General features: G+C 42.2%; 1 protein-coding gene across 5 annotated transcripts in view; it reads left to right on the plus strand.

Annotated features, from left to right (window-relative positions):
* The first annotated feature begins 11,633 nt into the window (after positions 1-11,633).
* pax6b (paired box 6b) overlaps positions 11,634-18,261 on the plus strand; it is an 18,523-nt gene continuing 11,895 nt past the window's right edge. For 2 of the 5 annotated variants that reach the window (XM_024295788.2, XM_024295786.2), the window contains exon 1: positions 15,288-16,862. In XM_024295788.2, the coding sequence (XP_024151556.1) occupies positions 16,850-16,862 (13 nt within the window). In that variant the 5' untranslated portion in view covers positions 15,288-16,849. Of the gene's footprint in view, positions 11,795-15,286; positions 16,863-18,261 lie in introns of those variants that run through there. The other 3 variants (XM_024295784.2, XM_024295790.2, XM_024295785.2) reach the window with 3 other exon arrangements.

Raw genomic sequence — 18,261 nt, forward strand, 5'->3', positions numbered from 1 at the left:
CTCAGACTGCAGACTCTGTTGTTGTGCTGCTCCGTGAAGCATGGCCCTCCCTGCCTCCCCATCGTTACTCGAGCTGAAAATACACGGCGAGTAAGTGTGTGTCTGAATGGCTCCTCGGAGGTGGTCATCAACGAAGGACATCATGTTTGAGGAGGTGTATTAAGGTGCGGCTGTGGGGGCCTGTGGATGTGTGTGTGATTTCCTACCCAGCTGTAATTGATCTTCTTGGTCACTATTAAATGTTAACATTTGCACGAGGGGCCACATGGGGGAAGGAGAGGAGGGGTGTTAAAGATGCTGCTTTAGAGCTCTGTTAATAAACATGGCAATTTACTGTCAATTTATGTCCTGACAGGTCGTAATGGAGACCATGAAAAGAAGATTAGCTGGAGCTGTTATGGTGGGCCGTCTGGGGACTGTCATCATGAGGCTGTGGGGACCAGCACTCTTGTGAGCTGGCAGCCTCAGGCCCGCTTCAGCCCATCCAGGTGATTGACAGTAATGGCCCTGTTTAAGACAAAGAGCCGGAAATGTGTTTTTGCTTGTTTATCATATTATGCAGACATTCCTATCAAAGCCATCAGAACAATGGCACATGGCATCCACGCTGACATATCATTAGTGACATCAAACAGATGCTTGTGATCTGTGCCTCTAATTTCATTAGGCTCTTTGTTTAACCACAACAGGGACTTTAAACACCCACTCTGATGAAGACTGGGTTTTTAACATGTTCTTGTAGCATGTGTCTCATGATGGAGGACATAAAGAAAGTTCAGCTTAAATCCTTTCCTTTATTGAAATCGGTGTGAATCAGAGGCAGATGAAACAATGCAGTTGGAAAAAGCTTGTAGCTGTGAGATGGGACCTACAACTGAAAGCTCTCGCTCCACTCCGTTCTTATGCATCCACTTGTTCATAAAGGTGTAGGGAAAAAATCAATTCTGTGATATATCGCGATATTTCATTTGGCAATATTTGTATTGACTTAAAATACTGAAAAGGTGATATTTAATTATTTGTTCGTGAGCGTCCTTAGGCGTCTTACTTTTGTTTTCCACCTTGACAGCCGACTTGAACAGTTCTACACCGCACCAGAACAACAAGATCTCACGAGAACCAACTTGGTATAAATGTTCAGTCTCATTGGTTCAGTCAGCCTTTTGGCTTTTTTGTTGTAGACATATACTTCTTTGTGTGACTTAGTATTTTTCTAAGTCACACTCTTTTTTTTTAAAAAAAAGGTGAAAAATTGTTCTGGTAAAGTTATAGGACATATTGTGATATATATCGTATTGCCAGACATGTATCGCAATACGCATTGTATCACCAGATTCTTGCCTATATACCCCCTACTTGTGGACCACTAGTTCCATGTACGTCTTCGTTTTCTCGTTTGTCATCTGGCTCAAGACTGTACGGCTGGATAGCTCCAATATTGCTCCCCATTTTTGTTGCACCCTTAATGTTAGGTTGGGGGCAGTAAGCTAGCAGTAAAGAGTGTAAACAAAGGGATGATAGGAAATGAGGGCATGCATACTCTGAATTTCTAATGAAGGGCTGCAGAAATGATATCCTAGAAAACGACACAGGTTTTTTGATTTTGCCAAAAAATTACATAATCATAATTGACGCTTTGACAATAGATCAAAAGTTGATTGGAGTAGGATTTTAAAAATGCATTTTGAGTCTAGAACTGCAAAAAGGGTGCTAATTTACTTACATTTATGTGCCATTCCCCTTTTTTCTGTCTTGGTAAAAATTGGGCATATCATAGTCATGGCTAATGATCATTAGCATGTTAAAATCAGAAAATTACAATTTGGACATAAATTGATTATGATTCTTAAATTATACAGAAAGTATGTAAAGTTTGAGTATTGTAGGCCTACTATGGAGGCCTACTGGAGACCTTTGGTTCCACACCTGGTGCAGATCTGGAACATAATACAAATACTTTAGTAAGACTTTCTCCCAATCTGATGTGCAGTCCCATAGGCCTAACAGAAGAAAATGGGGTTAATTAATCCCAGAGGACATCTCCGACTGGGGGATGAGGGGCTCTTCAGCTCCCTCGCTCTTCCCTTCGTAAAGGTCACACTTCACAATAAGAGGACACTGCATGTGTCGCCCCTCTGAGGACTTCTCATCCCTTCCCTGAAAACATCTAATTTGATCTTTTTCCTTCAATCAGCATAACTACGTGGCCTGAGAACAAACCCACATTAAGTGCCATTGCTTCAAGCTGTCCGTGGACTGTGAATCATCCGTGGATCTGTGATGGAGCTTCCCTCCAAGGCGACGGAGTCTGGTGCTAAATGTTCATCAGTGTTCAACGATATCTTTTTCTGCTGTTGTCATATGTTAAATACTTTCTGCTGGATTTGACTATGTTATTGCTATTGGTGACATTCTTACCATCTTCAGGTGACTGCCACAAAACTGTTCTACCTTCTTTACAATGGAGCTTCTTCCACTGAAACTTGGGTGTGGATGTGACACAAATACAGCCTTTTGTTGCTGTTGCCAAAGGGCCTTTGTGTGGCAGAGCAGAGGGCACTGTTGCAGTACAAGCTCAGAGACCTTAATTTTATATGATGGAAAGGGGTTTGTCTCCATGCTAATGGCTTTAGCAACTTTGTATTTGGGGATCAATGTCAGATCAGACCAAATTTAATCTGAAGCATTTCAGTGCATGAAATTACGAGTCTGTGATAGTGTTTTTCTTTGTTCTTCTTCATCCACTTAACATTCATCAGCATTTGTTTTCTTGCATCTTCCCTTGTAGCTATGATTTATTTTAAAACAATTTGATACATATCATAAATTGTGATTGCCGATACGATTCACAATAAATATTAGTTCATTTTAACCGATCCGATTTGATCCAATCCACTGTCCTAAAGTTGATCCATGACATGTTTAGCCAAAAATTCAACCATTGTGACTCAAATATTGAACAGTGAAGGTGAAGTTTTACAGATTCCTCATATTTCCTGCAAGTGTAATCAATTTAAATGATACTTATTGATTATAATCGATTTATTTTATCTTGAGATTATTTTATAATGGTATGAGTCATTAGATTCTATTCAATTAACAACTTGTCTTCGACAGATTGATCTAATTGGATTGTAGGGATGTAAACTGATTAATCAATTAATCGTTACACCTTTACTTCTTTCAGTAGAAAGCTTAGTAAAGGGGTTTGGGCTGCAGAAGGAGAGCCTCCCTTGGGCTGCAGCGCAGATCCTGTCCCCCCTCCCTCCCTGCAGCTGGAGCTACCAGAGCCAGATGCTTCGTAGCTTCACCACCCCCTGTCCCTCCCCTCTCTCTTCCAGGAAGACGGTGCCCAGAGAGGAAGATGACAAACGCCTCTGCCTCCTCTTACTGACGGATTTGGACGACCTGACTCCAGCCCTGCTCTGTTCCAACCGCCAGCACAAGATGTTGACTTAATGGAAGGGGGTTGGCTGTGGATGGGCCCATATGTGTTTATATTGGGAAAATATGGCATGGCAGTGTGTCTGCGTGTTCAGTGGGATTGTTTGCGTGGATGTGTGTGTGTGTGTCTTCACCTAGCCCAATCTGCCTACATCCATCATGCCATGGCACTCTGGCAAAGAGTGGGACTCAGACAGCTTCACTAACACACGGCCGGTTAAATTGCCTGTTAAATTGTCCCGGTCCGTGGCTGTCTTAGGTGTAGATAAAAACACTGCACTTAAAGCGTGCACTTAAAGGCAAAAATTGTCAAGTAAAATGCCGGCCTCCCTCAATGCATAGAGAGAGAAAAGTGGGAAAAAAGGGGGAGACGGAGATCCTTTGGGGGAGACATATTTGCCATCACAAAACATTTAGCAACAAACTGATTTAGTTTGTGTACATTAAACTGTTAAATCTTTGTTTTGTCGTAAAAACGTGGATGTCTGATCAAGTGAACACATTAAAAACTGATTTTTCGATTAAAAAGATTGAAGAAAAAATTCAAAATGTAACATTATTTATGTTGTTTGCAGGTTGTGAGCCAAAAATCAGCAAAAACTCCTTCATCAACCTTAACTGGTTCCTTTAATGAATAAAACAGTGGTCTCAATCCAATAGAGTTGACATTTCTCTCCATGCAACCAGATGGAAAATTAAGTCTCATTGTTTTCACATTACTGGAATATTAAGAGTAATCACGTGCCTTCCACTAATGTACCTGGGGCAAGAGGTTTTTTTTTTTTTTTTTTTTTTACAAAGCTGCTCTTCTGTAGCAAGTAATATAGAATAAAAATTTGATTCCTTATGACCACTGCTCAGTGAATGCACTGTAAAATGGAACAAATACATGAACTGTCTCAGGAACAATTTTCAGTTTGACTAAGTTTGGGTTCGAGCTTCAGATTTGTTCCAAACTTCCCATAATAAATTAAAATGGTCATTAATCCATCTCATAAGCCAATATTGTCACTTTGTCTCAGGCAACATTTCAGTGTATTCCCAAACCATTTTAAAGATTAAAACTTTTTGCAATACTCTGCACAATTAAATTTCTATTACCCACATTTACACACTAAAAGACGGAAGGACAATGACGCTGTTTGACTATCAGCTTATGTCCTCAGAGACCAGATAATAAACTCGAAAAATATTTACAAAAAGTTGACAAACAGACATTTTATCTTGAAAAACGGTTGATAATGTGTTGTGTTGCATAAACTTCCCCTCTCCAACGCACATACAGAAACATTTACAGCAGGATTACGAGCCTGATAAGGAGATGGATGCAGGGTCAAGATGAACTGTAAAGTGATATGACAGCTAATTTCTATTGACACAAGAAAAAACTACATACTTACTGTACATTAGCTGCATCAGTGAGCAATCTTTGGCAGTAGCTGAAAAAATATTGATGCTTGTCAGCAGCTGTTGAGTAAACCCATGAAAATAGTATAAATGTAAAGTGTGACAAGAAAAAAAACTTTAGCTGCGCAATAATTATGAAATCAGTTCTCAGGGGACTTCTATTCTCATCTGTCAGATTGGTTTGTGATAAATTCCCAAGATAACTCATTAAATTCACATAAAACTTTGGTTTCCAAGTCATTGTAAGCTGAATATATTTAAGCATGAAAAAAAAGTTGTGCACAGTCCAGCTTTATCTGGCGATCACTAGCTGATAGGCAGTGCCAGCTCTCTTTTGGAACAAATGACCTCATCCATCATCACGCGCGGATCTGCAGTTACATTCTTCGGCGCTAGGGGGCAGAAAAGCTCCACAAGTGAACAGAGGAGCGCAGCGCAGTGGAGAGGTAGAGAGCGGCTGCTGCAGCACACAGGCCACGTTTTCATCTGTTTGTTGTTGTTTTGAAATGTTGAAAACTCAACTCTGATTAATGAAGAAAACTGTCTGTGCTATCAGCTGCTGTTTGGCATTTAGTTTAAAAGTTAGACTTTTGACGCAATTCCCTCTTAATTTCCCTGTAATTGCTTTAATTGATGTTCTGCCAATAACATAAACCTGATGAAGTGACATCATGAATAGGAGTGTGTTTAATCTGCCATATTATGAAATTTATTGTGTTTATATGTCATTGGAGAAATTCCTGACAAGTGTTTGTCCGAGCACTGTGACGTGACGTGATAATGGACTCGTCATCTTCATGGTCTCTTCATGATGGGCTGCCAAGGCAACAAGATGTCAAGAAACCAAAGTGCAAATCTTGTGGATGTTTCTCTAGTGGAGTTGGAACCCGCAGAGGACATTGAAGGCTTTTTGGCTAAACTTTTTCTCATCTGCTTTCCCATCTGAAGTGAAATAAATCGTAAAACTTTGTGTTTTCTCCTAAAGCCGCGTGCGTTAAAGTCCAAAACAGATGTCTGGATAAACGAATATTCATATTTGTGAAGATTTACTGACTTCAATGAGACAAAAACTCCTGTTTTACGCACAATTACGCACAAAGCGCATTGTAATATTTACAACAAAACCTGCCACTTTCATTTATGACAACGCTGTGCGTGATGAAACACGTTCACATTTGAAGCGTTTATTAAGTTAAACTGTAATATGCGATATCATCTTGATCTGTCAAACCCCGCCATGGCGCACAGATCACACTAATGCATGCTGACCGGGAGAGAAACCTTACAGCTGTCCTTACCCCATGTCAAACTATTTGAATGTAAACACTCACATATGTAAAATGCGTTTGTCCCTCTGCTCTGGAAGCCTAACACAAAACCATCTTTAGGTCCTTTCATTGTCTGACAATCTCCACCTTAATGAAACTTAACAAAAGTTAAAAAAATGACAGTTTTGGGGGGATGAGTCTCCATCCATGTCCCGATGCATTAAGATGATCAGCAACTTTGAATCACAGGTCAACCGTCATTATTTGTTATAACCTCCATTCATAAACGATTGTGCGCGTCTTGCGCTTCCTCTCTCCTCTTTGCATCAGCGCAGGAGGAGGGTTGCATCTGTTAGGGTCCAATGTTATTCTTAATTACTGGCCTTCATGTTCTCCGTGGCCCTCAACCGTCTTTAATTAAAACCTTGATTAGGGGGGAGGAGGTCCTGGGCAAGGCTATTACCAGATGGGTTTCCAGCAATAATAAAGACTTTATCCTCCGCCGCCTGTGCACCATAAAGTGCAGAGCGCGATTGCCGACCATATCAAAGCACAGCGAGCAGAAAGAGGCTGTTAATTACGCCGGTAATTACTTGTCTAATTACTGTTCGTTTGTGATTACGTTTTGAAACGTTTCGTGGCCTGCACAGGGGCTCTCCGTGGTCAGAATGTGGGTTTAACACTGCACAGGCTGAAATGTAGTGTGTATCCACAGCGGGGTGCTGCTGAATAACTGGCCTGCAAGAGATGGAGTGAATGCGATCAATAGTGAAGCACTGACCCGAAAGTTATCTTTATTTTTCTCTGAGAAGTCCTCAATAATCTATATGTTGAAGGCAACAAACTGTCTCCAGAAGACATGTTACCAAACGCAGTTGATTGGTCTTTCCTATTATATTACCTTGTATCTTAACTATTTCTGGAATGTTTCGGGTAAGAGTTTTCCTAAAAGAAGGAAAAAATAGATTTGTATTATTCAGTTTTTAAAAAACGACCTTCCAATGGACTTTATCTTGTTTAGAAGGGATTTGCAAAAAGCACCAAGGAGCCAAATCAGTAATGCATTCTGACATATTCCACAGAACTACATATTAACGATTCAAAAGTCGCTACATTATGAATACATCTTGCCAATGGTCTGAAAGTCATTACGCGCGCGCGCTGGCACACTGGCGCTTTTATATTCAAGACAGAGCAGCGACTTGCAAATAACAATCAGTTCAATTATCCTCAAAATATTTACTCCGGGATAGAATTTGTCATCCAGACACCGAAAAAAAGGAGGGAGGGGAGGAAGAAGTGATTTCTTGCCGCACTATGTGCGTCCATTTTCCAGACGGTTTGTCGTCGTTATTGCCTGATTTACTGTGTGTTGTTTTACATAGCCCAGTTATCTGTGAGTCCACGTAGCCTGCTGTCTGAGCCACTGCACCCACGCGGATCTGCGCGGAATTTGTCACATTTAGTGTCTTTAGTTGTGCGTCCTGTGTTGCTGGGAGCCATAGACGCCAGATAGATGCCATCCCATGCAAATTGAATTTCCCTTCTTATTCTTGGCTACCAAAAATAACTCAGCCTTATCAGTGTGCACCTATCCACCGTCTGTCTCTCCGTGGCTCCTTTGCGGCGGCACCGACAGCGTAATTACGCCTCGCCCTCTGCAGCAGGTGCTCCGACCTCTCTGACTTATACTCTGCGCGCTAAAGTGCCAGAGGCCAGGTGATGACATTAGCGAACTAATGTCTATTTTTACGCGCACATCCCGCCTCCTCCATTAAGAGAGAAAGGAGCAGCGCCGAATAACATCCTTTCAAATGCCACTCCCGCATGGAGAGTCCGGGGTCTGTGATGAGGTGAGACGTTTGCGCATCGCAACGGAGGTAAAGTTTGCGTCCTCACCTTTGTTGGCACAGGACCGAGGCAAAATGTGACTTGATCAAATTTTGTTTTAAAAGTGAACGTTTATTATCTTGTGTGACCCTCCAGTTTATCAAACTCCTAATCAATTAGCTCACATGGTAAGAACTGAGAAGCGCAACTGATTGAATTGAATACACCATCAAACAGATCCACAACTTGGTTTAGTTACAGCTCAGTGTCCTCCCCGCCCTGGGGATTATGTATCATAACCACAACTACCATACTTTCCTGGCTATTACGCACACTGAATTGCACTAAAGAATGCACATCCTTAATAAAAACTCATGATAGATGAAGCCCCGTCAGAGCAAAGCTGAGATGAGCACCTCAAACAAAAGTTGAATTTGAATTTACAGCTCTTGGACATAAAAAAAAAAACTTTCATTCCTTTAACTGATATATGGATTCATGCAGGTGATGATAAATGATGATCTACCTCCTAGTCACTCCCTAACAGCTGATGTTGGGTCTGTAATAAAAGCTGGTTTGCATCTTTGTTGTAACCATTTGCTTCTTTCTCATTAAAACAGCCCAAAGTGCAGGTTCGAGTCGCTCTGTCTCATATAAATGAAGGATGTGATGTAGACAATCCTCTTTGATAGTGCTGAATCCAGGCCAACACCCTTTAGATGATGCGTAATTTAGCGCGCCGTGCGTAATTAACTGAGTCGTCGTCTGATCCCGGAATGTGTAACACTTTATTTTGAACGGAGCAATACGTTTCCATTAAACGTTATTAAAGCGCACGGAGTGACGAGCTCTCATTTGTCTTGTCAGGACATCTGACATCCTCGTTAGCTCCCATTTTCCCCTGTCAGCTCGCAGTGCGGCAGGGACACTGACTTTCAGCCACTCCTGGCAAGTGAGTGATAAATGCGCCTACTCAGCCCTGCGCAGAGCAGCAGCATTATTGTTGCCAGCACGCCGCGTCACAATCAGGGGCATCAGGCTCGCCTGCATGGCAGGTGTCAGTCTTACGTGTTCCTTTTTCTTTAATCCGGCGCACTGTCAATCTTTAATCTAATTTAAAGGGTCATAGATTTTGGGCATAATATCCCCTAGTTATGACTTTCTCTCTTCACTCTGAGTGACCACGCAGCCCAGGCCGAACTGAGATTAGAGGTTTAAGGCACGTTGGAGAGCTGTGAATATTTGTGCGTAAATGAGTGATCTTGTTATTTTGGTGAAGAAGACGACCAAAAAAAGGCTGAAGAACACTTAATTGCATGAGATATTTCCGCTCCCTGCACTTTCAGATGCAGTTCGCAGATCGAAGTTAGACTTGTCACGTTGAGCCAAAGTGAATTCCTAACATCCAGGACGTGGCTGTCTACTCCGGACAAATTGCATCCAATCACCCCAGGGGAATTTGGCTAATGTCTCGATCCAGGGCCAGGGAGCAGGGAGAGAAAACAAATCAAACTCTGCACCCAGAGCGTGCAGGGATTATTAAAACATTTCACACAGGAGAAACAAAAGGGAGAGGCGCGTGGGGTGCTTGTCTCTGCGTGCGTATTTGTGCGTGGAGTCGTATGATAATTAGGTTATATGTGGACACTTTTATCTTAAATGTACGCATATCAGATATACCTTCTCTGCCTGCATGATGTCTTTCACAAGAACATCTGGGAGTGACTGGCTCAGGCCATTATGGGGACTGTCTCAAACCTCCTCCAGAATTTAGCGCACCTGCAGCTTTTGGTGAAACACAGAATTAAAAGAAAACTTTAACTGCAGTTTTGAAACTTACCTCCTGACTTTATGGTCGTTCGTCCTGATTGAGGAGCTCCCGCCGAAAGAAGCATCAAATCTGGGTGCTTTCTGTGGACCTGCTCGGTCCCCTGGACATTTTTCTCTGTGTGCTGCAGCGGCAGTAAACAATAAGCTCATGAGGCGTAGACTATGGCAGCATAATGTTCTGCATGGCTTGATAAGGGAGGTCGATCATTACACAATTTGTTTCAAATGTGACCAGGTGGACATCTACCTGTCCAAACACCTGTTTGCATTACACTTTTCTTATATTTATTAATTTGTTTAAACATTTTGTAGACCACCCCAAGTTCCGGGAAGTTTTAAGAGCCTGCTATTATATTTGACTGCTTTAAAAACATGCGTCATGGGCAGGGTGCGCATGCATATTGGGGCTGATATCATAAATATTTCAGTAACAAAGTAGTTGCATTATTCCCATAAAAATTCAGAAACAACTGTCTGAGATCTTTAGTGTGTATGGGGGCGTGGGGGCAGGGGGGCAGCGTGGTGACGGCAGAGAGAAAACCGGCTGGACAGATTTGCGTTCACGCATGATCAGCTTCTGGAGAGCGGGGCCGTGTGGGAAGGGAAAGGGAGCACCTGGCTCGACCGCTGTATCCCATCTCGTTTTATTGACAGGCTGATAAGCAGAGACCAAGCCGTGCGGTTTCCAGCGCGCATGTCGAGCACCCTGCTGCGTTGCACAGTACCAAGGCCTCTTAATGGCTGTTCCTCTAAATAATGGCCCAAACACAGCCAGTTCTGACTGGCCCGTACCTGCGCTGCCCCGATCCCTTCCTGGGAGACAAGCGCGGCTGTGGTTGTCCACTTACACTCGCTGTCTTGTTCAAATTGACACAAACATCAGAGGTGGTGGAGGAGGCTTTGAAGCTTTTAGCCTGTCTTGGTAAAATGACAGAAAAAGCTCCATTACGACTCACACATGACAAGTTTACAGTGCCTTGGAAATAAAAGCGCACAGGCTCTCACTCTGCCAATAACAATATTACATATTCTATAAAACATGTGTTATTCAATTCTATATCCAGTGGGGGTCCAAATGTTTTGTCATATTTAGGTGTATTCTGCTATGAATGTCCCAAAAAGGAAGAATGAGCTTGGAAAGGCCCTTCAGAGTTGACGTGCGCCTGTTTTGTTCACACCTGTTGCGCACTGAGCATGCTCAGACACAAAAAAGCGCACAAACAAAAACAGTCACCGTCTCATAACCTGATCATTGACGTTTCATCTGACCAGAAGCGACAGCAGTCCATAAAGACAACCGTTTAATTCCCAGAAAATGTATTATTTTGACTGTCTTTTAAAAAGTGAAATGCACAAACTCAAAATAGAAATATAAACTAAATAAGCCAACAAATTTAAATTATACATATGGAGCTCATTTCATGAATTTTTACCTTAACAATATACTTGCAAAAGTGCACAAAAATAATGTTTTTATTGTCAAATTAATTATGAGAAGAAAAAACTGTGGCAATTAAATGATTTTTTAACTTAGAAATGTTGACAACAGAGCAAGGTTTGGGTGCGCACTGTGCGTAACATCCAAATAAAAGGGAAACAACAAGTGAAAGCAGTGGAGCGGGACGTGTCCACATACACAGTTAGAGGTGAGCTTCCAGTGCCTGCGCGCAGCCACATTGTGACAGTAAACAGGCCGGTGCGCTCCACGTGCAGCCTACCTCGCACACTTCCCAGTTGTGCGCTCTTGTCCTGTCCAAGGTGTGACGTCGCCACGTCGCTCCAGCCAATCACTGCCAACTTCTGGCCGATGCTGAAAGCAAAGTTGCTGGTAAGAGCCTCCGATTTTTTTTCCTCCTCCTCTCGCTCTCACTGACATTTCAACTCCACGACGGATCCAAAGGTAGACATCTTTTATTCAGGACGTACACGCTTCTGTCGCGGAGGACAGGTCCGCGCGGGAGGAAGAGGCGACTTTACGCACAGGATACACCGGTTCCGCACCGCCTCTCTGTCCGGTAAGGTTTTTGCTTCAGTTTCTAAATTTAGGAACTTAAAAATGTAGAAATTAAATCTTTAAAAATAATTAAAGTAGCCACGACGGAATAATGGATGTTGGAAAAGGAAAGCACAGATGAATGTGCGCTGCTCCGTGTTTTCCAGGAGTGTGCACGCTCAGTCTGCGCACAGTGTGCTGCTGTCGTTCCTCAGTGGAGAAATAGGCGCGTAAAACTCTGAAATTAAACTATTTTTATGAGAAAATGAGGCAGGACCTTCAAAGTTCTACTTGGTGGATCTACCAGCACGCTTGGAATGTCGCAATAGCGGAGAGAATTCCACGTTTCTGAAAATCTTAAAATTAAAAATAAGTCTGAGTTTGGACCAAAAATATTTTTTTCACAACAGTTTATGCTTAAGATACAATGCACCTTTTTGTTTTTAAGAGAGGCCTTCAATTAACTCGTTAATTGCTCTCCATTAGGATTTTATTTTATTATTTCGAGTGCAGACTATGTTCAGATCAGTCTGGGGGCCGTGGTCGCCTCAGGTCCTGGTTTGTGTCTGTTTGGCTCCAGTGTTTCTTCCTGTCACGCTTGTCGAGCAGCGCTGTGACACCATTAGCCCCCGTGTTGATCCCAGCGTTCAGCCTTCTGCCAGGAGAGGGCTTCAGCAGACTGCACACCTTCAGCACCCAGTCCTTCCTCTCTACCAAAACTCCCTCCGTTTAAAATCCATTGCAAACAAATTGGTATCTCAGTATTTTGCGCATTTAAGCAACAAAAAGTGCGTTTTCTTAAAATCCCTTTTCATGTTTTGGAAGTTTTGCTAACAAGAGTAAACCCATTTATTATTTCTTTAATATCGTTTTATGGTCTCGTTCCATATGAACACAGGAACAGAGAGATTTCCCTGGTGAAACTTGTTTGACCGAGAAAACCTAAAACAGAGAAGCAGCCGCAGCTCCAACGAATATCGGCCAAAAGTGGAACAGGCCAGTGAACGACATCTCAGTTGATTCATTGTAATAGCAACAAAATGGAATAATAATAATAATAATTACCATTCAAAAGTTGACAAATATATAATTTTAGAAAAAGGATAAAATGCAAAAATTAAAAATATATAAGTGGCAAAGTCATCATCTTGGTTTTTACCAAACTGACAGACATTGATTGATGAGGGACAGTTCAGATTAATTAGAGTTTATGAAGGGATTTATATAAAAATGTTAATAATTTTAAAATATATACATCAAGTAACTGACAAAAGAAAATCAGCATGATAGTAAGACATTTCTACCAAATAAGGAAAAACAGACACTTGAATTAAAAAAATAATATTTCATATATATATATATATATATATATATATATATATATATATATATATATATATACTATTAATTTCTAGCAAATAAATAGCTAAAAATGATGGAATGAGAATTGTGTAATAGTTTTTGAAATGTATTTATTAAAATGAGTAGATATATATTATTATTTGTTTTATTAAATGACTTAACAAGTGCAACAAACATTTTAAATGAATGTAAAAGTTTTGTTATGAGTTTTGTTAAAGCAGGGAGTTTGTAAATGATTTTTCCTGTCAGTTTCTTCCTCTATAAAACAGTGAAACTCATCTATCTTCCACTCGTTTATTAATACTTCTTTAAAATCATAATTTTGTGTTAGAACTACTATGAAATAAATAAATGTAAAATATAGTGTAATCTGGTCTTTTAATGTGGATCCAAGCGCAGCTATCCTGAATCAGTTCCAGAAGAACTGTAAAATCCTGCAAAAACTACGTTTCATCAATGAATTCCTACAAAGAAAAACAAAGTTTTTTCTCTAAATGTCCCCTCGTGGTTTTCCCCCTCGTGTCATTCTTTCTTTTATTCTTTCTTTTTCGTATTTAAAAGTTTCTACAGAGATACAAATACCGCAATGCCTCAGGGGAAAATAGCGACCAGATTAGGCTTTCCTTTCAAGGCCGGTGACATTAGTTGCTGCTAATCCGAATTGGGCTAATTGCTTTCCTAACATCACCCCCACCCCAATTTCACCTACGCACACGCACAAACACACACACTTACTTTCTGTGCAGAGTAAAATATAAAATCAAAATTTATAAAAAACAAACTACAATTTTGGGACATTTTATAACCCTTTTATGGGGAAAATTCTCTAATATTCTTCTAAAACAAAAAAATACATAATTTTGTTTTTTATTAATTTTATTTCCAAGTGTTTATAAATAAGGAAAACAAAATCCCTTGAGGGTGGAGACAACATCTTGGCTCATGGAGCGGATTTACAGCTTAACCAAAGAAATCAATAACCTACTGGAGGTATTGTCTCCAAAGAAAACTACTTGACACTCTCATCGGGGAATCTGTCTTTCAGCATAGGCGGGCAGGCAGGTCGGTGCTGCGCGTTTTTGACAGCTGCAGCATTGTGACAAGTGAGTGGCAATAACATTAGCACAACAAAGGTGGAACACAAGCAAAACACTTCAGGACTAGATTTTTAAAAAATAATTTTGGAGATTTTAAGATAAATCCTTACGGCTGAGGCGCGTGCTTATGATCACTCAGTAAACTATAATGTTCCAAACTTTTCAGCTTGCATCTGTTGCTCCAAACTGTCCTCACCTGCAAGGGAAAACTAATTAAACCCAATTTTTTTTGTTTGATTTAAGCTCCTCCTTAACCAACCTCTCATTGACTCAGGAGGGGTGGCAGGATTGAGAAGTAGGAGGAGTATGAGGAGGAAGGAGGGGGTGTTTGTGGTCTAATGCATGTCTAATAGGGGGGTTCCTTGACGTGAAAATGTTAGGGAACCCCCCCTTTAGCTGATATAAGCTGTGCGCATTCACATAGGCTGAGCCACCAGTCTGAGTGAGATGAAACAAAGCGGGCAGGAGAAACAGATGAATGTGCTCGTTTAGTTTACGGGTTGTTTGATGAAGGAGTATTGGCCAAAGTGTTGTTCCTCACCGCGGGACCCTCGGTGACAGTTTGAGCTGGTCTTCTCAGCTCATTATCTCGCCGGCCCACTGTGGGCCCCATTCAAGCATGGCAGTCGCTCAGTACCTCAGCCTTCCTCCCTCCCTCCGTGGCTCTCCTTCTCTCCCTGGCAGCGTCGTTTGTCTACTCATTGAACCCGCAGTCAGGAATGTGATGGTTGTTAGGGAGCCCTCTTTCACCTCCGAAGTGTTTTATTGATGAGCTGTGACTTCTACTACTTTTTCACATGTCAAAGAAAGTCAAGTGTAGGCCTCCATGACTTCATTTTAGCCCTACCCCCCGAAAAAAAAGTTTAAAAAGCAGTTCTACCCCATCCCCCACGTCATGGCTGCCCCTCACTCTTTTTTCCTGCACCCCCTTTTCAGTTCTGCAAACGAACCTCCTCGGTTCGACCCCCTCCTCCTTGTTGTAATGACGGGGCTCCTCGGTGCGGGGACACGGCGCTGCCCCAAAGCTCCGAGTGCGCGCTCACGCAGGGCGCAGAGGGGTGGCTTTTGGGTGCGTTGAGGTGTGCGCTAATGGTCGCGTTATTAAACCGGCAGTTTGGGAGCGCGTGGCCATGGCTGCACAGTCATTTGCTGTGCTTTATGCGCGCGTGCTATTTTGCTGTCAGGTCGCAGGAGTGACGTCGCCAGGCCTCACAAATGCGCCCCATAAAAAGCGGCCGAGCTTGCCTAAAGGCTGCGCTCTTTACGCACGGCGTTCTTGTTGACAGGAGGGGGAAGGCAGGGGACGGGGATGCTCAAACGAATAAACAAAAGCACGTGGGGATTTTTTTTGTCTTTTCTGGTGTGCGTGTGTGCAAAATAGAAGAGTTTAAGCACCGGAACGTATCAATAAAAATATCTACGGAACTTTGGATCATTTCACTCCATTTGTTTGGATCAACTTTGTTTAAAAAATATTTCATAATATTTACAACTAAAAAATATTTTTATTGGTCATGGTTGCTTATATGCACAAGCTACAAATTAAATATTACTCTGATTTCTTTATTTTTATTTTTAGATTTTTGCAGAAACTTAAAAAAAAACATAAAATCTGAATGCACACTACAGGACTAATTGCATCCTTCCACCGTCGGCAGCTTCATAAAAGACACGCTGAAACTCTTTGTGGTCATAATTTGGTGTTACGAGCTCCAAACGTGCACGTGTGCGTGGCTCCCGTGTGTGTAGGGGTTCGGTCTCCCACGCTGCAGCGCTGCAGCCAGCCTCAGGTTGGAGCTGAGCGCGCGCCTGCACATTCCCAGCTCAGCCCGGAAGAATAAAAGAAAAAAAAAGCTTTCCATCCAATGGGCATTTCCGAAGCAGTTGCTTTTGCGGGAGGGTAATATTCCGCTCGTGAGCAGTGGCTGGGTATTTGCATGCGTGGGCTGATTAGTGGGTTGGGAAGACTCTCTTCCTCTCTTCCTCTCTCTCTCTCTCTCTCTCTCTCTCTCTGTGTCTCTCAATGCCTCGGCCCCGTTTCCCGCGTGTCCTTCTCCCGCTTGACTGTGGTGCAGGGGGAAGTGTTTATATGGGGGATGATGACAGAGGTCGGGTCGCGCTAATGGGCCAGTGAAGAGCGGCGAAGGGAGGCGAGGAGAGGCGAGGCGAGGCGCGCACAGCAGACCAGGAACACATACATTAATACACTTGTTCCATCACCAATCAGCATAGGTGTGCTCTTTCTCTTTACCCCCACCTCCATCAACCACCCTCCCCCCCTCCCTCCCTCCTCCCCCTCACCCCCTCATCACCCTCCCCTCGTTCTCTTCCCCACTCTCTCTCATCCCGACTCTCTCATTCGCTCTCTCACACGCCAGCGCACATCCTCGCCAAACTCCGTGCGTCCTGACATCTGAGTTCACTGTCAATCTCTGTCTCCTTCGCAGGGATATTCCTTCCGTCTCCATCGAAGACCACTGGAAACTATTTTTTCCTCGCGTAAACTTCCTGAGAGAGACTGATCCTGGTCGGCTTTAATTTTTCCCCCTTTTTTTCTTCGGTTTGGAGAACCATAGGCTGAAGCCTGCATTTAACAAGGACTTTGACAACGGCCCAGGATGCCCCAAAAAGGTGAGACTCCGACTAAAAGTTTATCCAACCCTTTAAAGTCAATTATTCTTATTATTTGTACTACTTTTAAAAAGTATTAGGAACATGGGTTGGTGAGGATCAATGGGGGCTTTTTATCTGTCGCAGTGTGGACTGGACTCTTTCAAAAAGAAAAAAAAGAAAGTGCCAACAGCCTTTAGCGCCTCTGCCGGTGTTATCCGCGCGATTGCTGCTTGTTGTGCTCAGTCCCTCGGATAGCTTACCGCTTATTTATGACAGCAAAGAGTAAAGAGTCACGTTGCGCCAGGACAGTGATCATCGTGGAGAATGGAGCGCAATGACCCGTTGAGCAAAGGTGTCAGATTGATTCATGCAGGCAAGTCACCCGAGCGCCTTCTAAAAGAAGAAGAAGAAGAGGAGGAAGAAGGAGATGAAGAGGAAAAGCTCCAAGCAGCAAAAGTAGATGAAGGAGGCCTGCTTTAATGCGTTGGAGTTGGAAACTTTTGCTCATTTTTTTCTTCCTCTTGTTGACGGAAAATGAAAGTTAAATTAATTATAGAACGATCCACTGGTCTTCACTAACCCACATGCGGATATTTTATATTTTAATTAAATTATAAAATATAAAATTACTACGCCTTTAAATTATGTATTTAATCCATAAAAATAGCACGACAAATATTCGTATTTAATTAAATACATTATTATTTTTAAAAACAATATTTCTGAAGTCATATTTATTATCTAAAAATGTAGAACATTTCTAACATTTCTAATATAAGTTGTTATTTTTTCCTGTCGGTTTTGGTTTGTTCAAACTTTTCCACAACAACCAAATAAATATTCGTCATTCATTCTGTATTCGCGAGCCTTTATAGGTCGCTGCGGCTCCTCTTTAGCCGAAGGCCTGAATGTTGTGAGCGCATTATCCAGCGGCTAGAATAAGCGTGTTGAATTAACACATTGTAGTTTGGGATTACTGCCGGGAAACACATGCAGATTAGATCGTAGCTAAACTGGAGAGCAGCAACATTTGAGCTTTCGACCCCAAATGAATGATTAACGTCTGCGCAAACGCACAGGAAAACTATTATTTAGATTGTCACGCGCAAATATTTTATCTTAAATTGACCGGATTGTTTGTGCGTAAAGTTTCGCCATGTGAAGGAATCTGGTCACAAACGAAGGATTGGACTCAAACTCATTCTCTCAAGACTGTTTTACTCTGCACACAACACAAGCCTGCACCGAGGAAGAAAATGAAAACTTCAGACTTCTCCCTCCCTGGCCCCCTTTTTTATCTGTCCCCCGCTCAATAGCTTCTTTACTGCATTTGTCTTTTCCAATTGAGCGCCCCACTGCGCTGTTGTGTCTTTAAACCCGCTTTACAACCCGCACCAGCAGCACCAAATAACCACCA

Source organism: Oryzias melastigma, linkage group LG3, assembly GCF_002922805.2.
Source record: "Oryzias melastigma strain HK-1 linkage group LG3, ASM292280v2, whole genome shotgun sequence".
Classification (NCBI taxonomy): Eukaryota; Metazoa; Chordata; class Actinopteri; order Beloniformes; family Adrianichthyidae; genus Oryzias; species Oryzias melastigma.